The sequence below is a fragment of the Euprymna scolopes genome, chromosome 45, assembly GCF_053919585.1.
Source record: "Euprymna scolopes isolate OS-2025 chromosome 45, ASM5391958v1, whole genome shotgun sequence".
Taxonomy (NCBI): Eukaryota; Metazoa; Mollusca; class Cephalopoda; order Sepiida; family Sepiolidae; genus Euprymna; species Euprymna scolopes.
The window spans coordinates 67,526,079-67,553,519 of NC_136526.1; the positions used below are offsets into that span (position 1 = coordinate 67,526,079).

At 35.4% G+C, this 27,441-nt stretch overlaps 1 protein-coding gene across 1 annotated transcript in view; it reads right to left on the minus strand.

Annotated features, from left to right (window-relative positions):
• The window catches only part of LOC145269871 (A-kinase anchor protein 10, mitochondrial-like), a 165,610-nt gene that overhangs the window by 83,909 nt on the left and 54,260 nt on the right, over positions 1–27,441 (minus strand). Inside the window, 1 exon segment of the mRNA XM_080125615.1 lies at positions 12,037–12,090. Coding sequence (XP_079981741.1) covers positions 12,037–12,090 — 54 coding nt within the window.

Sequence of the window (27,441 nt, forward strand, 5' to 3'; positions counted from 1 at the left end):
GTATTGTTGTCACATTTGGGCTGGTGCGTCTACTACTAGTCTCTCGCTCCTAGACAAGGTTCAAAAAAGAGTCGCCAATCTGATAGGCCCTGAACTGGCATCTAAGCTTCAGCCTCTGTCCCATCGACGAAACGTTGCCTCTGCTTGTTCTACAAGTATTTTAATGGTGAATGCTCTGACGAACTACAGACACTTGTGCCCCCACGACGCAGACACCCTCGACAAACCAGACAGGGAGCTAAATCCCACCCCCACACAGTAGAGATCCCTAGATGTAAAAGATCTTTCTACTCCAGTAGTTTCTTCCCCAGAACTGCTAGACTCTGGAATTCCATTCCAGGATCCTGCATCCCTAACTGTACTGACATGCAGAAGTTCAAGTGCAACGTGAACCGACATCTTCCTGCCCAAATCCCTACATAGTGCTCCAATAGTTGCTGACCCTGATAGTAGCCCCCTACACCTGAGTGGCAATGTGCCTTGTTTGGGGTGAAAATGTAATAAAAAAATATATATATATATTATCATTAGGGCTATGACAACAGCATATTCTTTTCATTGTTTTGACTCTTGAGTTTATATCCGTTAATATATTCTTTTATATAGAGTGATGTGGTTTTCGGTTGATTAACTGTGTCCAACTGTGTTGGATATATACTTGAGCATCAAAACGATAAAAAGAATATTCTGTTGTCATAGCCCTAATTATCATATATATTATTATCATATATATTATTAACATCATATAATTATCATATATATTATCATCATATAATTATCATATATATTATCATCATATAATTATCATATATATTATCATCATCATATAATTATCATATATATTATTATCATCATATATATTATTATCATATATATTATCATCATATAATTATCATATATATTATCATCATATATATTATTATCATATTATTATCATCATATAATTATCTCACATATTATTATCATCATATAATTATCTCACATATTATTATCATCATATTATTATCACATATAATTATCACATATATCATCATTAGGGCTATGACAAGGGAATATTTTCTTCATTATTTTGACTCTCGAGTATATATGAGTTAATACCTTATGTTTTTAGATAGTGATGTGGTTCTCAATTAACTGTGTCGGATATATACTCAAGAGTTAAAACAATGATAAGAATATTCTCTTGTCACCTAATTATCATATATATTATTATATATATTTCAGTCTTTTTTTTTTGCAACTGATTTCATATGAACAAAAAAATGGAAAAGATATATATAAAAAAAGGGGGAGGGGAGCAGAAAAATTAACTTCAATAGTAAAAGTTTGTGCATAAAAATTTAATAACCCCCCTCCCCCCGAATGACCGGATGGATTAACGGTGTCGAATGTTTTCCTGAATTATCACCAATAAAGCAGCAGATTATAAGATTAATGAAAAACAAATAAAATTGTAAAGATAATCCGTTTATTTACACAAAGGTGGGATTAATTTGTGATCAGGACACCTCGCAAAACGATCGGCCATTTTAAAACCATGCAAACATTTGCAAGTCTCTGCAAAATAATTACACAGTTCAGATGAAAAAAAGATCATGTCGTATAAGGGTTAACAATAGACCCCAAAAAGTTGCACTCATTTGTATTCGTCACTTTTCTTTTTACCATATTTAGCTTTTTTTTTTTTAAATATCAGAATACACAAAATATTTCTTCCGATGATCAAAAAAAAAAAAAAAAATGCCCTGTTAATTCCATTTTTACTATAACCTTTGAATTTATCTAATTCTTTTTGAAAAGTAACTACATTATTGCTACACTTAACCTGTGCTGGCAGCCATTAGCAAAACAAAAAAAGAAAAAAAATATCAACTAGTTAATAGATAGAGTTTTGGAAATTTGACATTAAATTTCCAGATTACAAATATATACACTCGTGAACAAAAAAATGGGCCATGATTGAAATTGGAAAGAAAACAATTTTTAAAATTTTTATCGCTTGTTTGCTAATAATTAGCTGTTATTTAGTATTTTTCAGATTATTAGTATTAAAGATGAGTCCAAGAAAAGTAAGACGACATCTTGACGAAAAAATTAAAAACCGAATTGCAGGATTACGACAGGCAAATTTGACTTCCAAGCAGATTTTCGACATTTTGAAAGAAGAAAAGGTGGCAACATCTCTTTCAGCTGTGAAGAGAATTGGGCAAAAGTTCGAAATTGAAGGCACAGTGAGCAGGAAAGTTGGTTCTGGTCGCCCCAGAGCATCCACAATGAAGGACGATCACAGGCTTAAAATGACCGTTTTGAAGGATCGCAAAAAAACTTATGTTGACCATAGCAAACAATTCGAAAAAGAAAAAGGAAATTCTCTTTCTAGAGTGACAATATCCAGAAGGATGAAGGAAATGGGATTTTCATCAAAAAGATGTGCAAACAAACCTTTGTTAACTAAGAAGAACATCAGCGACAGAAAGACATTTGCATCATGTTGTGGTACAAAAGATGCAGATTGGTTTAGAAATGTTTTCTGGTCGGACGAATCAAGATTTTGCCTTGCCAGTGATGCCCCTGAACGTTGCATCCGAAGATCCGGAGAAAGATTTTCACCGAATTGCATAAAAACCACAGTAAAACATGGAAACGGAGGAATAATGGTATGGGGGACCTTTTCTGCTGCAGGAGTTGGGGAAATTATCAGATGTGATGCGTCAATTAATGCCAAAGAATACATTCAAATATTAGAAAGAGGTCTATTACCAAGCATCCAGAAGTTAGAAATGAACAATGACATTATTTTTCAACATGATAATGCCCCTGCACACACAGCAAAAGTCACAAAGTGGCTTACTGACAATTCAATTGATGTGATGTTTTGGCCTGGCCAAAGCCCAGATTTAAACCCAATGGAAAATATTTGGGCTATAATATCTCGTGCATTAGTTAGAAAAACTTTTTCCAACAAAGAAAAATTATGGGAAGCAGTACAAAGAGAATGGAATAACATCTCCTCTTCACAGTGCTCCAAGTTGATTGAGAGCATGATAAAAAGAATTGATCTTTTAAAAAGATCTAAGGGCAATTCCATTCCATACTAAGTTTTTATTAAAGTAAATATCTTGCTCTTTATATTTTTTACTCATTTTCGTTTATTATTTAATTGCATTTTGTGTAATGCAGCTTTTTGTGCAATAAATTGTAAATTTCTTTCCTGGCCCATTTTTTTTTGTTCATGAGTGTATATATATACATGCATACAGGGTGGTCGCTAGAAAAGCAGGAAATTTGTCAAACAACAATTTATTTTTTACAAAGAATAATTAATTTTTACAAAGTTTTTCTAAGACAAATGTTATATTATACTCATAGATATTCAAAACGTCGTCCGTGCACTTCACTGCAGCATCTTAGCCTAGAAATCCAAGCTGGACAACAAAAGAACCAATCAAAAAATAACAATCACACATTTTATTCATGATCTAAACTGACCTTCAAATTTCCCGCTTTTCTAGCGACCACCCTGTATAACAAGAACTGTGTGTGTGTGTGTGTATGTGTGTCTGTATATGTGTGTATGTGTGTGTATATATGTGTGTGTGTATGTGTATATATGTGTGTGTGTATATGTGTGTATGTGTGTGTATATATGTGTGTGTGTGCGTGTATGTGTATATGTGTGTGTGTGTGTATGTGTGAGTTTGTTTCCTATGGACACGAAAGCCGATTTTTATGAAATTTCACACAAAGTACTTTATGTGCCTGTCAGTGGTCTTAGATAGTTTTTGTACTGGAATGTCTCTGATAAGTACCAATAATTGGCGATTTTGACCAAAGTTAACACCTTATACAGCCTAACATCACAAGTGCATTTGAGAAGTTCTATTACTACACAAGACGAAAGGTCAAACATAAAATCAAAACTAGGTTCTTTGATATAACGAGTGCGTTTCTGTCTAAAGCACAATTGAACCATGATACTTGACTCTTTCATTTTAAACTTTAATGCAAGCCATTATAAAAAATAATTTTATAAAATCAACAGTAGGTTCTCTACAGTGCAATGTAGACTACAATCTACAGTGGACTAATACACTGCGAGGAAGTATCTGAAACTTGCTCCCGCTGCACCATGATGGGTCCCCAACTAGAGCAGGCAATCGAAATTGAAAAATGGCCGATTTCACGGATTTTGATGACAATAAAATATGAGCGAGTGAAACATTTGTTGATAATCATTCAATCCCAGGCCACGTCGGGTCTCCCACTAGTATTTATAAATGTCCACATTATTAACAAATGCAAATCTTTGTAAAATCTCAACTAAAATCATCTTTTTTTTTGTTTTTCTATGCACACTAGTTTCAATATTCCATTCCCTTTTCTTTTTTTGGAAAACATAATCAAGTTTCAATATTCCATTCCCTTTTTTTTTTTTTTTGAAAACGTAATCAAGCCTGAAAGTAATTATTTAGATGAGGTTTTATTGGAGTCTTGTTTCGCTTTCTTGAAATAATATGTCGAACCATTTTTTTTTTAAATGTACTAATGAGTCATTGCTAATCAAGACCAAAAAGCCACTCAAGGGTAAGATTAATGCAATCATTTCATTAGAATGGTATTGAGAATCAGTCACGTATAGATATCAGAACCGCGATGTATTTCTACCTTAATATGAAAACTGTCACTAAATATGTTTATTTTAACAAGACTTGGAGCTGATGCTTCTGAATTTTTGAGATGAGGATTGGTAATTCATATTATTTGGATTCATCTGACTACTGTTCTCATCTTGAGTGTGATTTTCATAATGTTTTGGTCGATGTAACCTTCTTCAGGTGTCTCTTGTCGAACTCGGGAATGTTTCTATCGAACTCGGGAATTTGAACAAAATTTCGAGTGGAACCCTTTATTTACTTCATGGGGGTAGCATGCTCTTGTTCTTTCAGCCATGACTGGATTTAATAGGATATGGAAACCATTTATTATAAACAATAGATAATATATACGTAATAAGAAAAAACATAAAGATTATATATATTAGCATGAGTGCCCGGCGTTGCCTGGGTATTTGGAGGTGTATGTTGAGCAAAAAAAAAAAAAAAAAAAAGCAGTCAACTTTTTTTTAACTTTGACCCCTATTATGACCCCTTAACATTTATTGTTTTGGGCTCAACTGAAGTTATTAAGTTAGATCCATGTCCAACGAACCTATATCTAAAATTTCAAGTGTGTAGACCCAAAATTGAGTTCTCAAAGGTCAAATCGTTGAACTTTGACCCCTTAATCACCAAATTTCTGGCCAAAAACCGATCACATCGATTTTCCCAAATCTCAGTACCCTGTATATCAAATTTCGAGTCTGTAGACTAAAAATTGACAGAGTTATTGCATAGGGAAATGTACACAGACACTTTCACACACACACACACACATATAAACAGTGATATTTATAACTAGAAATAAAATAATTTAAGGTTCCTAAAAGGTACCAGAATTGTCTGCAAGGACCCATGTTACCAACAACAATCCAAACACACAATAATGGCATTAGCTGCATGGTGTCCAAATACTAGTGAAAGAAAGAAATATATAGGGATTGACAGAGAAAGTTAGAGAGATAGAAGTTTTAATAAGAATATGCTACATTTTTGCCTAGTACAAATAGAAATAGTTCTGTGGGGCAACATTTTTTTTTTTTGTTCATGTCAAGTGACCGAACTCTATAAAGCAAGCACACACACACACACGCATACACACGCACACACACACACACACACTTCTACAAGTACTTTAATGGTGAATGCTCTGACGAATTACAAGCACTTGTACCCCCCTCGACGTGAATACCCCCGATAAACCAAACAAGCAGCTAAATCCCACCCCTCCACAGTAGAGATCCCTAGGTGTAAGAAAGCCTTCTACTCCAATAGTTCCTTCCCCAGAACTGCTAGACTTTGGAACTCCCTTCCAGGATTCTGCTTTCCCAACTGTACTGACATGCAGAAGTTCAAGTGTAATCGTCCAGTCTTATCTTATAAAACAAAACTGTATTTAATTCTACGCTTATCTGACTTAGTTGCTGCTAATCGCCTATCATCTAATCATACCTCAATCGGGCTAAGGCCCAAAGGGTTAAAGCTAATGCAATTCTCAAGACATCTCAACACATAAATTCAAACATGTTCCACATAATGTTAGATAGGTGCATTGTATACTTTCATGCCGACCACTCGTCACTTTATTGATTTTGTAAAGTTGTTTATTTGTTCATCTGCTGTCATATTGAACTAACAGTGTGTATATGATTTCATGTGCGTTTCACAAAAGTGCAACAGAAATTATATAGGTGTTACAAAAACATTAGTCAACTGTTATCTGACTATATAACAAAATATCTGACTATATAACAAAATATCTGACTATATAACAAAATATCTGACTATATAATAAAATATCTGACTATATAATAAAATATCTGACTATATAACAAAATATCTGACTATATAACAAAATATCTGACTATATAATAAAATATCTGACTATATAACAAAATATCTGACTATATAACAAAATATCTGACTATATAATAAAATATCTGACTATATAACAAAATATCTGACTATATAATAAAATATCTGACTATATAATAAAATATCTGACTATATAACAAAATATCTGACTATATAACAAAATATCTGACTATATAACAAAATATCTGACTATATCACAAAATATCTGACTATATAATAAATATCTGACTATATAATAAAATATCTGACTATATAACGAAATATCTGACTATATAACAAAATATCTGATTATATAATAAAATATCTGACTATATAATAAAATATCTGACTATATAATAAAATATCTGACTATATAACATTATATTACTCCTGATCTGAAATGGAACAAATATATCAAATCTGTTACCAAGGTCGATGGAAAAATGGTGGGATCCTTCTACCGCTCCAGTAGATATCTCACTCCTGATGCAGTTCTCTACCTATATAAAAGCCAGGTACAGCCAACGATGGAGTATTGTTGCCACATCTGGACTGGAGCTGCAGAGTTCAAAATAGATGTAGCTTAGTGGTGAATGGCCTTTTCCCTTCCCTGCAACCTCTTTTCCACAGAAGAGATGCTGCGAGCCTGTCTCTACTTTATCACTATTTTCATGGTAAGTGCTCGTCTGAGCTTCAATCTATGATTCCTCCGCCCCTCGACAAGCTTACACAAAAACACGTCGTCTAGCCAAAACCATTATCAATAATTTCCGACACTCTTTATCTGTGCCTAAACCTAAACGTTGATTCCATGAACAAAGCTTCTTTCTTAGAACTGTACGCTTGTGGAACTTTCTTCTATTTGCCTGCCTTCCAGCTGACTACAATTTGATTGTCTTCAAGTCCAACGTAAACAAATTCTTGATGAACCGCCCCTCCTAAGTAATCCAATTTACAAAATTTCCACTACTTACGATTACTACGCTATAATCCCACTGACTAATATATACCCGTTGACCCTTATCCTCGAGTGGCCTCTGGGCCTTGATAAGTAGTGATTCCTATGTAAAAAAAAAAAATAAATATATCCCACTATATAACAATAGCACTAAGATATTGTCTTAAGGATGTGAGTTTGATTCAGAAAGCCGAAACAAAAATAAATCTTATCGCTGAACTAATTGTATTGCTACAAATGCGTTCAATTTTCAGAAAAAAAGAATCTGAAGAAAATAATGTAAGGGTTTGACATAAAAAAAAGGTTACGAGCAAATAATAAAACTGAACAAGCTATATATATAAAAGCGAAAATGTATGTATGTGTGTATGTTTGGATGTCTGCTAAAAACTTTCGACAGACGCGACGAAAATTCACAAACTCGGTATCACATCGAAGCTCCATCCTTTGCTCAGAAAAATATTGAAAAATTGGCCAAAAACGTTAACTTTTTCACCCCGAAATCGACAATTTTCGACAGGTGGGAGGGTCAACAAAAACAGTCCTCTCGTGACAATGACCGATTCTACGCATGCATCAGATGACATCGTGACCGGATTTACTTTAAATAGTTGAAAAACCGAACAAATTTCATGTACGTCGCTTTAGCTCAGTTGGTTAAGGCCTTGGTTCATTATCTAAATGTTTTGGGTTCGAATCGTGGTGTGAGATGTTTTGTTTTGTTTTTTTTTTCGATTTTCTAAATTTAAATATTGAATCAGTGTTATTTAAGCCATTTTTCACGTAACGTTCGTTTTTCTGGGTTTTTTTTTTTTACTTCGCTTATTCTTAGAGACACCCAAAAACACCCGGGTACCTACCGATTTTTTAAATTTTAATATCGAAACAGGCTTATTTAAGCCATTTTTCACGTGTCCGTTTTTCTGTTTTCATCGTTCGTTTGCCTTACGTTAGTTTTTTTGTTTTTTTTCCTGCTTAAGTTATAATGTTGTTTTCTTTTTTTACTTCGCTTATAACAAACAAACCTACGTCGTCGTAACGCTCGACGACTTCCGGCCGCGCACCTGTCAATTTGATTCTTACTTAAATAAATTCAAACATCTTTCACTAACTCATTCTGGCTGGCCGATTTTATTTTCAAACTTCGCCTCAGGGCTTCGGGTTCGATCCTACCCCCCCCCCCCCGGGTTCTTTTTTATTTAACACCTCACACACCTACAAACACCCGGGCAACGCCGGGTACCCCCGCTAGTCAATAATAAATATTAGAATCATATGAATCTGCCGACAATCCAAGTCAATTGAATCCAACAAACTCCAAAGTTTACATCAGTATTGATTCAACTATTATTCTTCCCTAATTACAACCTCAATTCCCTTATGTAAGTTCGGATGGATCAAAAATTATATAGATGTTGCAAAAAAAAAAAAAAAAAAAAAAAAATTAAAAAAAGTTTTAAAAATCGGACAACTCTTGTCCGACTATATAACAAGAACGCTCAAATTCTGTCTGAAAAATTATGCGAGTTTGATCCAGAAAGACAAGGCAAAAAATAACTGAACGAACTGTATTGCTACAAATCCATTCAAATTTTAGAAAAAAAAAAAAAAAAAAAATCTGAAGTGAGTGATGGAAAAAGGTTACGAGCAAATAATAAAACTGAACAATCAATAATATTAGAATCATACGAATCTTCCGACAATGTAAGTCAATCGGATCCAAAAATCTCCAAGGTCTGCATCAATATTGATTCTTCCCTCGACACGTCAATTTCCTTTATGTTAGTTTGAATGGATCAGCATGATATGGCTGTTCTTCCCGTCACGATTCTATTATTGGCATTGGTTTCCCCAGTGTTTTTCAGAATCTCATATTTAACAGGAAGGAATATGTGAAGGTTGCCAACATCCATTAAGTGAAAATTTTGCAATGAATCTGACTGGATTCGAACTTTGAAACATCCATGTTGTTACCTCCCTTAACCACTTTTTTACTACCAGAAATGCTGAGCATTTTTAACAAAAGCCAGCAAAAAAAAAAAAAGAAAAAAAAAAAACATAATAGAAATATACAAAAAGTAAATGTTACCAAAAGCAAGATAAGTTACTCTTCTATCTGGATAAGAGTTTTTTTTTTTTTTTATCTAAAATTTTTTTTTTTTTTTTTTTTCGAAATCCTTGGAGATGAGGTTTCATAATTTGTGCATGTATGGAGTATTGTTGTCATATTTGGGCTGGTGCATCTGCTACTAGTCTCTCGCTCCTAGACAAGGTTCAAAAGAGAGTCGCCAATCTGATAGGTCCTAAACTGTCATCTAAACTTCAGCTTCTATCCCATCGACGAAATGTTGCATCTCTTTGCATGTTCTACAAGTATTTTAATGATGAATGCTCTGACGAACTGCAAGCACTTGTACCCCCTCGACATAAATACCCCCGACAAACTCGACAAGCAGTTAAATCCCACCCCTTCACAGTAGAGATCCCTAGATGTAAGAGAGCCTTCTACTCCAGTAGTTTCTTCCCCAGAACTGATTGAGTTTGGAATTCCCTTCCAGGTCCCTGCTTCCCCAACTGTACTGACATGCAGAAGTTCAAGTGTAACGTGATCTGATATCTTGCTGCCCAACTCCCTACATAGTACCCCTGTAGCTTATGTTCCTGATAGTAACCCCCTACATAAAAGTGGCAACGTGCCTTGTTTAGGGTGAAAATGTAATAAAAAAGAAAAGGATTTTATAATTGAGATGTTCCCAATTATTCTATAGCTGGTGACCTTTATGACACACTTTATCAAAAGCATTAGGCAGGATTCTACATTGCGAGCGAAACAGTTGCATTTTCGAATGATTTTTCCAAGTGGCGACTAGAAATAATGAAATGCTTATCTTTTGGCGATTGTATTTCTTTCACAGACAATCTTCCAAATCTACTGAATGAAAAACGTTTTCAACATTTTTTTTAATTAACCAAGCAAAGTTAAATTATTTAAACAATAAAAGACTTAATAGAACAATATACACGTTTTTTTAACGAAGGCTAAAAAAACATCGGAGGAAATTCAAATGTTTCTAGTTTCAAATCTCAACATAAAATTCAGTGCATTTTTAGAATTACACTTTTTAAAAAAATAATCAAAAAAATTTTTATGATGTACATACTTCGCATGGAATGAAGACGTCATATTCTAAAAATCATGTGGATTCAGCTAGTAAATGAAAATCTTTAGTTGTCAAACGTCAACTAAAGATAAATTTATCTGTAGAGCCCTGCTTGGTATGTCAAGAGCTATTGCTCTAGAAACGAAACCCCTGTTAAGAGATTCACTAATCCTGTGTGATATAACAGTTAGCACATCAACTGTAGATGTTGCAGAACGAAAACCATATTGCATGTCACTGAGCAAGTTATTTTTGCTGAGATGGTTGACCACTTCTGTTTATCACAGATTACAACAACTTACTCATAATGCACTGTAGACTGATTGGTCTGTACTGAGAAGGAGATGAGCGATCTCCAAAATTTAAAAAAAAAAAATGAAACAACATTCTGAAGATTGGAGACGGTTGAAACTGAACAAAAATTTGATTAAAAGGATGGCTTAACAAAAAATTTATGTTGAACTTGAAAATAGCCATGTTGTAGTCAGGTGAGAAGCAGTCCTGTTGTATTGTTTAACACACAGGTAGTTCTTGGAAAGAAACTCTGCTCTCAAGTTTTGTTTAGTTTTTGGTAAATCAAGGAAAAATGGAAAATCTTTTACAGTGGTTGTAAGTAGACGAGTTTTTGCTATAGATGTTTTATAAGGGAGGGTCTCTTTTGTGAGAAAGAGGCTGTAGAGAAAAGAAGTGTGCACCAAGCGGCACCTCCCCAGATGTGGCAATAGTACTTCATCTTCGGACATATCCGACTCTTGTATAGGATTGCGTTAGGTTGGTTGTGTTGGTTGGTTGTTTTACGGCATATCAACCCTTTTCAGGTTATTTAATGCCGAATCCGGTGATTTTGAAGAAAATCTTTTTAATAGAATATATTTGTTTTTTGCAAGTCAGTTTCTATTTAACCCATAGTTGGGACCCTAACAGGTACTACCACTCCGGGTCAGAGTGGATCTGGGAGCAATGGCAATTAAAGGGTGGCTCCACACTCCCCAGAACCCGCAAGATGGGGCCTCACCATCGGATATAGTTTAAGGTCATATCCAGGACCGATTGCGTTAGGATTGAAATACTTTCTGGAGTGGCAAAATGATGCAACCAATTTTCCAGTGATCTTAGCAAACATTACCACAGTTTGATAATGGAACCCGTCATGAGAAAAGTATAGGAATGATTCTCACAGTTTTATGACAGATGAGCCAATTCATGACGACCGGCCCAATTCGTGACGACTGGCCCAATTTATGATGACTGGTCCAATTCATGACGGATGGTCCAATTTAGCAAATATTGTTTGTTCATGGGCATGTTAAATGCATAAAGATTCTTAAAAAAGAAATTCATGAAAAGCTGAGCAGAAACAAATTAGAAGAAGCGTTTGTTGCAGAGGAATTGGAAAAAAAAGTCTTACCAGTCGAGTCATGGTTGGCTTTTAGCCGTGTAAGCCAGGAATTCAACAAGTGCCCTAGAAAAAGAATTGAAAGGAGGAGAGAAGAAGAATCAGGAGGTGTAGCCTACGGAAGGAAAAAAAAAAGGGATATATGGGGGAGGGAAGTAGTGATAGAAATCGTGCAGAGGGAGAAGGAAACTTAAAAAAGTCCAATAATTGAAAAGACGAAAAAGAAAAACAAAAAGAGAAAAAGAAAAGAGAAAAAGAAAAGAAAGAGAAAAAGAAAAGAAAGAGAAAAAGAAAAAGAAAAAAAGAAAAAGAAAAAAAGAAAAAGAAAAAAAGAAAAAGGAAAAAAGGAAAAAAGGAAAAAAGAAAAAAAAAGCCAATAACAAAAAGAAAAACCAAAACAAAAAAATAATGAGAAAAATAAAAAAGGAAAAAAAGAGAAAGAAAAAAGAGAAAGAAAAAGAGAAAGAAAAAAAAAGAGAAAATCCAATAATAAAAAGAAAAACCAAAACAATAAAAGGCGCTTCTACACTATTGGAACAAAATTGTATAGCCGATGAATGGAGTTTTCAGATAAAAAACAATAGTTTCTGATTTTTTTGTCAATTCTAATAAATCATAATGTTAGCTTCAAAATTATGCAGTCGAAATTATCTGAATATTATTGAATTATTATTTTTAAAAAAACTTTAATCGTGTTAGCAGGTGAAAAATTGCGGCCATCTTGTTTTTATAAAATAAATCGAAACAAAAACATAAGCAAGGGAAGTAACTCTTGTTGAATCGTCCGGCAAATCGGGTTTGTGTCTCATTAACATATCCCTCTGACAGAAACACATTTGCGAATCCGTCAAAAGTTCATGGGCATGCAGGAAATCAAAAGTACGGATTTTATTTGAACAAAAAAAATATCACATTGATTGAATTTCTTCAGGTCCATTTGAAAAATTCAAAAAACTTTTCTAAGAATTACCTCCTTTTTGAACTCTCCTGTGTCTTGCATAAGCAAATACGATCGTTTTCATCAAAAAAAATTTTTTTTTAATAAATAATTTTCTACTTTATCGATTTTCGTAATTTTTGCATATAATCATTTTAAAAGTACGAGGAATATATAGATACCATTGTTTTCATGTGAAATTCAGTTATACGATTACTGAAATTTCGTTCTGATAGTGTAGAAGCGCCCAATAAAAAAATAAAGAAAAACCAAGAACAAAAAAAAAAAAACAATAAAAAAGGGTGCTTCTATATTAAAAGAATCGAAATATAGAATTTTAAGTAAAACAAATGGTATCTATGTAACTGTCAGGTCTCAAATAGTAACATATCCCAAAATTATGAAAAACGGTAATGTAGAAATGAAAAGAGAAATTTGTGAAAGGAAGTGAAATCACTATATTACACTTACTAAAAAAAAAAAAAGAGAGACCAGCTGACAGGGGAGATAATTAAGTTCTGTTGCTTACGTCACATGGTAAATGTAATTCAAAATGTCGGACAAAATTTATTGCCGATCTAAACTTTATCAAAAACAGTTTTTCATTAATTTTTTTTTATCGCTTTTCATAATTTTTGAATATGTTACTATTTGCGAGATGACAATTACGTAGGTACAATTTATTTTACTTGAAATTCGATATTTTGATTTTCGAATTTCATTCCTTCAATGTAGAAGCACCAAGAAATCAAAACCATAAAAAACAAAATATTAAAATATTTCATGTCTGCTGCTTGAAGGATGGAGGGAGAAGAAAAAAAAAATGCGAGGAACCCACCCCCTAACTCCTGCTATTCACAACGATATTTTTAACAAGATGGACAATTTCTACTTCTTTTCTTTATTCTCTCCAAAATGGCACCAGATCCCCGTCAACACTGGCAACAGAGTGGATGCGACAGAGGCCATGCATTACATCAGCAAACACCGAGAGCATGTAGAAAGTGCCTTCGATATCAGGAAGGACGCCATCCACATCAGTTCGGCCATCGTCTGCAAAAATTTTTTTCATTAACTTCAAGTTTAAATATCATCACAGGCTCTACATTGCGAATGATTTTTCAAAATGGCGACTAGAAATAATGAAACGCTTATCTTTTGGCGATTGTATTTCTTTCACTGACAATCTTCCAAAGCTCATTACTGAATGAAAAATATCTTTTCAACTTTTTTTTTTTAATAAAACGAACAAAGTTAAATTATTTGAATAATAAAAGTTTAATAAACTTTTTTTTTTTTTTTAACGAAGGCTGTTAAAAACATCTGAAGAAATTAGAATGTTTATACGTTCAAGTATCGACATAAAATTTGTTGTATTTTTAGAATTTCACTTATTAAAAAAAAAAACACACGAAAGTCTTACGATGTACACACTCGTCATGAAACGAAAATGTCATATTCCAAAAATTATGTGGGTTTAGCTAGTAACTTTTCTATTTGGCTAGTAAAACAAAAATATTTAGTGGTCAAAGGTCAACTAAAGATAAATTTGTCCGTAGAGGCCTGATATCATCATCTCAACATTAGAAAAACATTTACTTTTTTTTTCGTGATGATGTCTTCACATTTAAAACAATGCCAATGGTATTTACTTCAAGTTCATACAAACAGGTCTCAACCATTTTAAAACTAGACAGGCTTCACCTCCTACATCTATAATCAAGAATTTTTTTTTTTTTCAAGCACTAGCCCACCACCTTGCAAAAGCTAATCGTTTTTTAAATAGTATGGATTTAGGCAATGTCATTCTACTGTAGATATTTTAACAGTCATCTCTGAACGCATATACGTACCATGCACTGGATTAGCCAAGTGAAGCCAAGGCTGTAGCCCTTGATATATCCAAGGCCTTTGACAAAGTTTGGCACTAAGGGCTGCTACGGAAAATTAAATCGTACAGTTTCGTATACTAAATATAATTAGATCCTTCTTAGATAACAGGAACATCCAGATTGTCATTGATGGACGCACATCCAAAAAACATAACATCAATGCAGGAGTGCCTCAGGGGTCGATCCTTGGATTACTATTATTCCTGATATTCATTAACGACCTCCTTGATAATATTGTGTCCGAGATGGGTATATTTACTGATGATACAACGCTCTATAACATGCATGAGGGAAGAACGAATGTACATAAATCTAAGACAATAGCAGAATCCTTAGAAAATGACTTCCAGACCGCATTGGAATGGGGACGTAAATGGTAACATTTAATGCTGCTAAGACTAAGCTGCTTTCCTTTAACAATTACCAGACGCCTCTCCAATCACCTGTCTCTGACATAGCACCCTATCTGAGAATTCTTCTTTCAAACTCCTCAGCTTACACTGAGAACATTGCGAAGGCTGCTGCAAAGAAGGTGGTTTCTCACTACTGTGCTAAAAGACTACTCACACCCAAAAGTATTCTGCACCTCTACAAGGTCACCATTCGACCATGCATGGAGTATTGTCACATCTAGGCTAGTGCATCTATCGCTAGCCTCTCCCTCTTGGATAGGGTCGAAAAAAGAGTCTCCAATCTAATAGGTCCCACTTTGTCAACTAAGCTCCAACCCCTGTCCCATCACCGTAATGTTGCATCCCTTTGCCTGTTTTACAAGTTTTTTTAATGGAATCTGTTCTGATGAACTCATTACATTTGTGCCCCCTCAACGTACATATTCCGACAAACCCACTTAGCAACAAAATCACACCCCTTCACTGTTGAGATCCCTAAATGCCAGAAAGCTTTCTACTCTAATAGTTTTTTCCCTTGAACAATCAGACTTTGGAATTCCCTGCCTGCTGCCTGCTTCCCTGACTGTACTGATATACAGAAGTTTAAATGTAATGTAAACCAACATCTTGTTGATCTTTCCTAGGCATCGTCCAAAATAGTAACCCCTTATGTCCAAGTGACGATATGCCTTGTTAGGGGTAAACACAAGCAGAAAAAAAAAGATTAATATGTTAAGTATATATTCAATCTATTGTCCTCTCTCTTACCAAACTTTCACAAAAAACACTAGCTACAACAACTATCAATAGTCCCCACCCCTCACTCCATTCTATCTGTACCTAAATGCAAATTCCATGAACAAAGTTTCTTTCTTAGAAATGCCCACCTGTGGAACTGTTCTGCTGTCCTGCTTTCCAGCTGACTACAATATGGTCATCTTCAAGTCCAATGTAAACAAGTTTTTGTTGTCGCCTCATTAAGTAATCCTTTTCTAACCCATTTCCACCACTAACTATTAAGATGCTGTTGTCTCTGTAACTACCGTACACTCATTAACTCTTATCCTCGAATGGCCTTCAGGCCTTGATAAGTGGTGACTCCCGTGTTAAAAATTTACAATTAGTCAAACAACTATTCTCATTAATTTACAACATTTTAACCAATATGACCTCTGACCTACTGCAAGTGCATCATTTAACCAATATGACCTCTGACCTACTGTAAGTGTATCATTTAACCAATATGACCTCTGACCTACTGCAAGTGTATCAGTTAACCAATATGACCTCTGACCTACTGCAAGTGCATCTTTTACAACATGGAAATCTTAATGTTGTAAACATTGGGAGTCATTAACTCTTATCCTCGAGTGGCCTTCGGGTATTGATAAGTGTTGACTTCCAAGTAAAAACAAAAAAATGTGCAGCATGTTTTACCGATGCATGAAAATGGATGCTGGCCAAGAAAAGAGGGAGGCGGCTCAGAGAAGTGAAAATATCTCTTGCCAGAGTCAGACCACCTAAGAGATATTCTCTTTGAAGAGAATCAAGCCCTTATTGAATGAGAAGAGTCCCATTGAGAGCAGCTTTGTGGGAAAAACAATGTCTTGGGTCATCTACACGAAAAGAGATCGGTTAGATCTTATCTTTAGTAAACATCTGGAGTAGCCAACCTCTGGACAACAAAAGTGAGAATCAACAAGTCAGTCGAGGGGGGGGGGGGTGAAGAGATCCCAGGAGAATGGAAGGGGTGGGAGTCAAACACTGGAGAAAGGGCAGTTTATTTTCCTGGGATCTACTACCATATATACATATATATATATATATATATATATATATATATATATATACACACACACACACACATATTCAGACAATATTGTTAAATAGAATGGAGTGTTCTTCCTTAATAAGCTTTCTTTGTAGTTTTTCAAGTTTTCTAATTGTCTTTCTTGTTTCTCGTGTGTAAAAAAAAAAAAAAATGACTTGTGCGCAAAAAAAAAAATTTTTTTTTTTTGCGCACAAGTCATTTTTTTAACTTTTTAAATCGTTATTATATGTAACTATACATTGGTCCAATATAATCTCTATCTCTATGTAAATAAAATGAACTCATTTTTTCCCGTCGGATTTTGACCTTAATAGGATTAAAAATCAAGATATTTCATGCAAATACATTATGCACAAACGGCAGAACAATATCTGAGGTTTGTTATAGGCTTATTAGTTCTCAAATTCCTCGATAATCTTAGATTTCTATACTTTTTCTGCTGAGAAGTCACGGCCAAAATCGGTTAAGATCAATGGAAGTGGTAAAATATTTTCTCTCTTAAAAATTCCTCCTCCCCCTGCCAACACTTAACACCGTTTGGGGATCGTTCACAAGGAACAGTTGAGAAGAGAACACCGGTTTGGCTTCGTAGTTCTATCATGTCAAGTTATTTAAAATCACTAAACTAAGCTGCAGAGCTCTGTGGCGTAGTGGTTAGGATGCTGGACAATTCACATTATATTTTCACGTTCGCGCCGACCTACCATAGTGGGGTTTTTTTTTTTTTTTTTTCCTAAACAACTGGAATGGACTTTTCTTGGTGGCCGAACTGTTAACGTTGCAGATGTTTTTTTTTTTTGTTTTTTTTTCACACTTTATTTTCCTACTTTTACTCATGACTCCGGGTTTGATCCTTCCTACTTACCTACCATAACATTTTTTTAAACTCCTCCTCCCCCCCCCCCCGTCCCGGAAACAAACACTCGGGCAACAACGCCGGGTACCCCCGCTAGTATAATAATAAATACGAAATCTGTATTAATCAATATATATATATATATATATATTTTACATAGGCATCACCACTTATCAAGGCCCAGAGACCACTCGAGGATAAGGGTTAAGAGTGTACAGTAATCAATTGGACAATATAGTAATTGTCAGTAATGGAAATTCATTAAATTTGTTAACTTAAGGGGAATGGCTTATCAAGAACTTGTTTACATTGGACTTGAAGACAACCATATTGTAGTCAGCTGGAAAGCAGGAGAATGGAAGACAGTTCCACAGACGTCCAGTTCTAAGAAAGAAGCTTTGTTCATGGAATCTACGTTTAGGTCTAGGCACAGATAAAGAGTGGGGGGAATTATTGATAGTGTTTACAGCTAGACGAGTGTTTCTTGTGAAAGTTTGGCGAAGAGAGACCATAGATTGAAGCTCAGTCGAGCACTTGCCATGAAAATAACGATAAAGCAGAGACAAACTCGCAACATCTCTTCATATATCATATTTAAGTGTATTTTGTCCCGATTACCGTAAAAACACGTTAAATGTACATATATTTTCTTAAACGTTAAAACACATTGTGTGGAGGTGGGATGATCTGGAGATTTTAGTTTTACTGGAAGTTTAAAATCAATAAATATTTTTTATTTTATTATTAATACAAGCAGTGGAAGATGTTTCTTAAACCAAAATCAAATAAAAAAAAGAAAATTTAAGGAATCGGTTTTGGCATCGGAAAATTTTTCCGATTCCGATTCTCCAAAAAGCTATTTATTATTTATTATTTTACTAGCAGCGGTGAAAGATTTTTTTAAAACAAAATCAAAAAATATAATTAAAGGAACCGTTTTTGACATCAGAAAATGACACAAATTTTTCCGAATCCGATACCTCAAAGGATTCTGAATTTTCCAATTCCTGATTCAGATTTATTATCCCAACACTAATATGTATATGCATGTATGTATCTCTCTCATATATATATATATATATATTATATATATATATATATATATATATATATATATATACACAGTGATGATCATATTTATTGGCACGGTAAAATAAAAGTTAAATTTTGTCTAATAAATTCTAAAAAAGGGATTAAATTAAAGAAAATAACAAAGTATATTATGTATTTTTAACTGGCCTTTCCGATGCAGCAATCGGATTTTAGAAAAAATAAATAACAAAGGAACAACAAACATAATTGCAAAAAACCCTTGTTCAAAATTATTGGCACGGCTTTGTTTTTCTTTTAGTATCAGTATAATATCAATCAATTTCTGGTTTACGTGCTTTCTGAACTTTTTTATAGCCATATTATGCTTGTTTAACGCTAATTCAGTGAATAATTTTTTTCAGATAATTTTTAGATAGCGATTTATTTAAACTATTATAAGTGACTAAATTATAATTTTCAATCGCCATGGTTAAAACTAAGGAACACAGCGAAGACGTCAGGAAGCTTGTTGTAGCATGCCATACCAATGGGGAGGGCTATGATAAGATTTCAAAGAAGCTAAACCTTCCCAAATCCACTGTTAGAGCCATAATAAACAAGTTCAAATCGCAAGGCCACGTTATGAGTTTAGAGGATAGAGGGAGAAAAAGGATTCTTTCTCCAAGAGATGAACGGAAAATTGTTCAACAAGTAAAACAAAACCCAAGGATCTCTGTTGGGGAGATTGTTGATGAACAGAGCACCTCTGGAGTGAATGTATCTCGACATACAGTTGGTAGAGTTTTGAAGAGAGCTGGTTTAAAAGCATGTCGTCCGAGAAAGACTCCCTTATTGAAGCCTATGCACCTGAAAGCAAGGCTAGCCTTTGCAAAACGTCATATTGATAAAGATGTTGCATTCTGGAAACGTGTTCTATGGACTGACGAAACGAAAATAGAGTTATTTGGCCATAATAAAGTGTCTTATATTTACAGAAAATCTGGCGAAGCTTTCCTGCCTAAGAACACCATACCCACAGTGAAGCACGGTGGAGGCAGTTTGATGTTTTGGGGATCCTTTGCTGCCTATGGACCAGGGCGACTTGTTAAGGTCACAGGTAGCATAAAAAAGGAAGATTATGTTAAAATATTGGATGAAAACCTGAAAGACTCTGCTAAAGAGCTCTCACTTGGTCGTCGTTGGTGGTTCATGCAAGATAATGACCCAAAGCATTCGGCTAAACTGACTAAGAAATGGCTTGAGGACAATCATATTAATGTTTTGGAGTGGCCATCACAAAGCCCAGACCTTAATCCAATTGAAAATTTATGGAGAACATTAAAATTGAGGGTAATGCAAAGGAAGCCTAAGAATCTTATTCAATTGGAGGATTATTGTCAGGAAGAGTGGGCTAAAATTACTACTGAAGAGTGCAACAACTTGGTTGTAAACTATGAAAAGCGACTGAGGAAGGTAATCAAGGCCAAAGGCTATACAATTGATTATTAAATAAATCGTGCCAATAATTTTGAACAAGGGTTTTTTGCAATTATGTTTGTTGTTCCTTTGTTATTTATTTTTTCTAAAATCCGATTGCTGCATCGGAAAGGCCAGTTAAAAATACATAATATACTTTGTTATTTTCTTTAATTTAATCCCTTTTTTAGAATTTATTAGACAAAATTTAACTTTTATTTTACCGTGCCAATAAATATGATCATCACTGTATATATATACATACACACACATATAATATATACTATTGCGGTGCGGAAACCTTGTTTGTGCCGGCAGAAAGAAACATCTAATACATTGTTTCTCTTTGGGGAACTGTGAATCTTTTCTCCCGTTTTTTTTTTTTTGTTCCCCCCACCCCGTTGTGCCATTATTTTAATCGTTTTTTAAACGTTAATAAACTTTATTTTAGTGTCCCCGTAATTTTTTGCACATTCAATAGTTCCCCATCAGAACTCTTTACTTTCGACATAGTATTATTATTTTTACGCTATCGAGTTTCTCCTGATGAGATGATAGCTGAAAGAGCTCTCGAGAGACTTCAGCCCTTTATATTTAAAACTTTATTTAAATTCTGTACCTCTAAACATTTATATATGCATATACATATATATATATATATATATATATATATATATATATATATATATATATATATATATATATATATATATATATATACACACACCTATAAAAATGAATTTTTCTCGCTCTAACATTGACATTTAAAGCCTACTTTTTTCTATTTAAAAATTATAAAAACTTGAGAGCGTCTACATAAATGTTAACTGATTTGCATATTCCTTTAATTACTTATTCATCCTATATGATTTATTAGATGATTGGCTTTATTTCACTATTATGCTGAATTCTATTTATGCATAGTTTCTACATTCTGCATAATAACAGAATTTAAGATAAAAACGTTCTAGCACATGGTAATATTTTTATGTGTGTATATATATATATATATATATATAAAACTGAAAATTTTTCCCGGTGGGTACAGAGTTTAATAATAGCTAAATACAGACCAATCAACATAATGATTTAAAAAAATTAAAATGAAAATAAAGGTTAGCTAACCAGGTTTCGTTCCTCGCTCAACAGAGCTAAATCGAGGAAAATATGATTAAAAAAAAAAGTCATGAATATGGCGGGGGGGGGGGAAGAAAATTAAGTCCTAAAAGATTTTCTTTTTGCTTGCAAAGAGAAGGTCTCAAAGACGTAATAAAAATATTCTCTAGAATTTTTAAATGAAAGATCGTAAACATGTCAGCACTGAAATTCGTGGCACACGCATGTCCATTAGGTTTGGTTAACCAGCAAGTCTAGACCGCTCAATGAGAGCGATCCCGGATGTCGTAGAGAGATGACTCCCCACGGACTTATTAACCTTTGTTGTACCACTAACCCTTGCTTGATATAAATGTTCTTATTCTTCCCAAGTCGTCGTGTTCCTACTTTCACCTTTTCCGGCTCCACTACAGTAATAATGCTAAAGAGATAAATAAGGACTAAGACTGGAATTCTAAACGTTCTGGTTTCAATTCTAGAGGATGGTACCCACGCCATATTTTTTTATAACTTTTGAAATCATTACTACATATGAAATAATTAGCAATAGAGAATTGGCTCTATAAGAAGAAATTTGCATCTCGCGTTGCCTACACACTGTTCCAACATTTCAAAATACAACGCGCGGCTTTTTATAAACAGACTTTTCTTTCTCCAACTTTACAACATGGCAAGAAAGAAGAAAAGAAAAAAAAAACAACATACTGAGGATGGAGTTTAGCTCTGAAATATATTTTTCAAACAAGTAAAATATTTGTTTATTTTCCTAATATTACGTTGTGATTTGGCTTTCAAGCGCAATTGATACATATTTTATTTTATAATATTGATGCATGTTTTATGCCAGGTAGCCTTCTAATATATATATATATATATATATATATATATATATATGTGTGTGTGTGTGTGTAAAAAAGTGACCTCGTCTGTTTGTCTGAGGGATGGTCCATACCTAACTATTCTGTCAATTTTTGGTCTACAGACTTAAAACTTGATATATAGGAGACTTGGACTTTTTGATACAAATTCAATTTGGTCTTTAGCCGATAAAAATAGCTGCTACGGGGGTCAAAATAGAAAAAAATTAGAACTTGGCAGGATAGTCATATATTAAATTCGGTTCAGTTTTTTTTTTTTAAACCATTTCTTATCCATCTGACGATAGCTCAAACGGTAACGACTAAGGCTGCAGCACTAAATGTTTTGGTTTCGATTCTAGCTGATGGCATCCAAACCATTTTTGTTTCAAACTTTTGAAATCACTACTAGAAGTTGGGTATACTACATAGTGTATATACTACTGAAAAAAAAAAAAAAGGAAAGAAAACACTAATTGCTGGCAACTATGACTCACCTTGCTGAAAAGGTAATTTTTTTGTTTATATTCTAAAATACAAATTTAAAATGGGTATCACCCCTCACCCACCCATTTCATGTGCAAAAAAAAAAAAGTAAACGGAATCAGAGCTTCCTGCATTCTTACTCAGCAAAAGGTTTATCTGCAGTTCTTTGCAGCATTGCCATCCTCACCCCACCCCCAAGGCATCTACACTCACCCCAACCTCCTTCGTATTTACGCTACAATTGTTGCTGAACAGTCATCTAAACATCCGCAAAACGGAACAGCAGCTTCGTTTGAGATTTTTAAACAAAGACGATGAAACCGTAACGTAAACGCATGCGCAGATTACAACACCGAAAAAGAAATGCACGTGTAGATAATTGCATCAAATATGCAGTCTTCTCACACAATGCATGTATACATACTCATAAGGCATTCACACATAAAATTTCATTCATAAACGTACAACTGAATAATAAATAATAAAAAAATAATAATAATAAAAAAAAATTCCCATGCATAATTAAGTGAGGGAAGATTATTTTCAAATATTCTCCTAAACTGGGAATGGAGAAACGGACTTATATTAAGTAGATATTAATAAGTCCTTACATTCTTTTTTTTTTAAAAATGGAGAGTAATCGGCAGCTCCATCGGCAGCTCCAGTAACTCTCGCTTCTCCTTTTTTGTCCCTCAGTCCTCATTTCCGATGAGTGATTTTTCTGACAAAGGGTGAAGAAAAAGCTGCTTTCCAGGTCGGTAATACTTCGTGAACAGTAACCTGAGATGTCGGAAATTTTTCTGTTCCTATGTTTATCCTTGTGGCCATGTCACTAGTAAGGGTGCTGGAGGTAAACGTTTCATCTGGGCTGACGTTACCCACCTGATAGTCAGGGACCCAAACCTTGGTTAACCACTAAGGAGGCTGTCCTATCAGCAGGTGTAAAGTACTGGGGCTGCTGTATTGCCATTTGGTGAATGGATTCTGGACCCTGCAGTAGTTTCTGGTGGGGCCTCTCGATGCCATACTAGTGGGTAATTATTACGGCTTTACCTTATGTGCTACAAAAAAAAAAAACACCAAAAACTCAACATGAAATATCTAAAAAAAAAAAAACACAAATAAACCTAGAACCTTCAACGTAGACCCCTACTACCAGGTCTCCTTCTCCAACATCAGGGGTCTACGTTCCAACCTTCCAGAAGTTGAAACCCAATTACAGGAGACGAAACCAGACTTACTCTTTCTAGGCGAAACTGGCATAGGGCCGACTACTTCCCTAGATGAGTTCATAATAAAAGGATACTCTAACTTAACCTCTAAATCTGACCCCCAAGACCGCCATGGACATGGAATATGCGTCTACATTAAAGATGGCTTCCCATGTGGTAGAGATATCTCCAGAGAAGACCCTAATTTATCTTATATGTGCTTCCGGGTTGCACTTGCTTACACCACCGCATTTATATTTGCCCTCTATCGCCCCCACAATAGTGGGGTTACTGTCTTTAAGAGTATATCAGAGAAAATTGACCTCATCCTGTCTGCTCATCCTTCGGTTACCATTCACATTTGCGGTGACTTCAATGTCCATAATGTGGAATGGCTGACCCACTCAAATAAGACAAATGATGAGGGGAGGTTCTGTCATAATTTTGCCATTGCCTATGACCTCACTCAGATTGTTCATGAACCCACCCGTGTGCCTGATACACCCGGTCAATATGCAAGCCTTCTAGACCTTTTTCTCACAACTTCCCCTGAGCTATGTTCATGTCCCGTTCTATCTGCCCTCGGATCCTCCGATCACACACTTGTATCAGTAACGATAAAAATGAAATACAATAAGTCTTCAGATGTACCTCTCCATCATACTGTATATCGATATTCTACGGCTGACTGGGATAGCTTCTGTACATTCATATCTGATCTACCTCTCCATTCCATGTTTAAAAAGGATGTGTGCTCTATAGTATCAGACCTGACCAAATGGTTAATTGTAGGCATAGACCGATTCATACCATCCAAAAAATTCCAACAAAAACCTAACAGCCAGCCATGGTTCTCCCCTGAACGTGCTGCTGCCATTGTGCACAGAAATCACTTTTCCATAGCTACCAATGTAATAGATGTACTGAGACTAAAGCTGCCTTCAGGACTGCCAGCAACCACTGTAAAAGAGTAATAAAAAATGCAAGAGAGCTATATACTCAGTCGGCCAAATCCAAAGTAGCTGAGCAGCGTCTTGGTTCCCACCAGTTTTGGCAAATAGCAAACAGGATCCTGAACAGATGCGTGTGTTCCCAACCATTATCAATGGACCTGAGGTCATCTCATCAGCATCAGACAAGGCCAAACTATTTGCCAAGAACTTTGCAGCTAACTCTACCCTCTGCGACGAAGGGCATCAACTCCCCGTATTTCCTCCTACAACAGACAACACCTTATCCAACATACAAATATCTGTGCATGAGGTTGCCAAACTAATCAAGAACCTTGATTCCAGTAAAGCAACTGGCCCAGACGGCATTCCAATTATAGTGTTGAAAAAGCTTCGACCAGAACTTGCCCTCATACTTACAAAACTGTTTAAGTGTTGCCTTAAGAAATGCTTTCCAACACCCTGGAAAACCTCGTCAGTATGCCCTGTATTTAAGAACTCAGGTGATAAGTCATCTCCCTCTCAGTACAGACCAATAAGTCTCTTATGTGTCATGAGTAAGTTACTGGAATCCATATTAAATAAAGAAGTAGTCAACCACTTCAGCAGAAATAACCTCCTTAGTGACATGCAATATGGTTTCCGTTTTGCTAGATCTACAGCTGATGTGCTAACAGTTATATCCCATAAGATTAGTGAATCTCTCAACAAAGGCTTCATTTTTAGAGCAATTGCTCTTGACATATCAAAGGTCTTCGATAAGGTTTGGCATAAGGGCCTACTTCACAAGATTTCCAGCTACGGTATAACTGGAAATGTTTTCTCAATCATTAAATCATTTCTCTCTGATAGGTTCATAAGAGTAGTGGTTGATGGGCAGCAATCAGAGGCCCACAGTATTAATGCTGGAGACCCCAGGGGTCCATCATGGGCCCAACTCTCTTCCTGATCTACATCAATGATCTTCCTAAACACACTTAAATCATTCGTTGACATCTATGCTGATGACACGACCATCTACGGCAACACATCAAAGGCCGTAAATGACAAAGCTCCCTCTGATTCCCTCTCCTCTGATCTTGAGTGCGTGGTTCAGTGGGGGAAGAGATGACTGGTCACTTTTAATGCATCTAAAACCAAGCTTCTATCTTTACATCATCAACACTCTGTTCCTCATCTAGCATCAACTGAAATGGATGGCTCTCGTCTTGGGGAGGCTTCATGTTTTGAAAAGTTCCTGGGGTTGACCTTTATTCCTGATCTTAAATGGAACACGTATATCAAGTCTGTTACCCGAGTTGCTGGGAAAATTGTGGGATCCTTCTACTGCTCCAGAAGATATCTCACTACTGATGCAATTCTCTATCTCTATAAAAGCCAAGTACGACCAAAGATGGAGTACTGCTGCCACATCTGGGCTGGAGCTTCAAAAATGAGCCTATCCTGCCTATCTGACAAAGTACAAAATAGACTTTTTTTTTATTTTTTTATTTTTTTATTACATTTTCACCCCAAACAAGGCACATTGCCACTTTGGTGTAGGGGGCTACTATCAGGGGAAACATCTACTGGGGTACTATGTAGGGATTAGGGCAGCGAGATGTTGGTTCACGTTGCACTTGAACTTATGCATGTCAGTACAGTTGGGGAAGCAGTGACCCGGAATGGAATTCCAAAGTCTAGCAGTTCTGGGGAAGAAACTACTGGAGTAGAAGGATCTTTTACATCTAGGGATCTCTACAGTGTGGGGGTGGGATTTTGCAGCTAGTCGGGTTTGTCGAGGGTGTTCACGTCGTGGGGGCACAAGTGCTTGCAGTTCTTCAGAGCATTCACCATTATAATACTTGTAGAACAGGCAGAGGGATGCAACGTTTCGACGATGGGACAGAGGCTGAAGTTTTGATGCCAGTTTAGGGCCTATCAGATTTGCGACTCTCTTTTGAACCCTGTCAAGGAGCGAGAGACTAGTAGCCGATGCACCGGCCCAAATATGACAGCAATACTCCATACATGGGCGAATAGTGGCCTTATAGAGGTACAGGATACTTTCGGGTGTTAAAAGTTTTCTAGCACGGTAGAGAGAGCCCACCTTCCTTGCAGCGGCCCTGGCAATGCCCTCGATGTAACTGTTCCAACTCATGTTTCCAGTGAACGTTAGGCCAAGGAGCTTGAGAGACGTACTCTCAGATAAAGAGTCGTTGGCCATTGCTATAGGTGGTAGAGAAGGTTTCTTGTAATTATTGAATGAAACCAGTTTTGTCTTGGTGGCATTGAACGTGACCATCCATTTTTGTCCCCATTCCACTACTGATTGGAGGTCATCCTCTAGTGTTTCTGCCATTACTTTAGATATATGTTCGTTTGTTTTCCTGTCGTGCCTG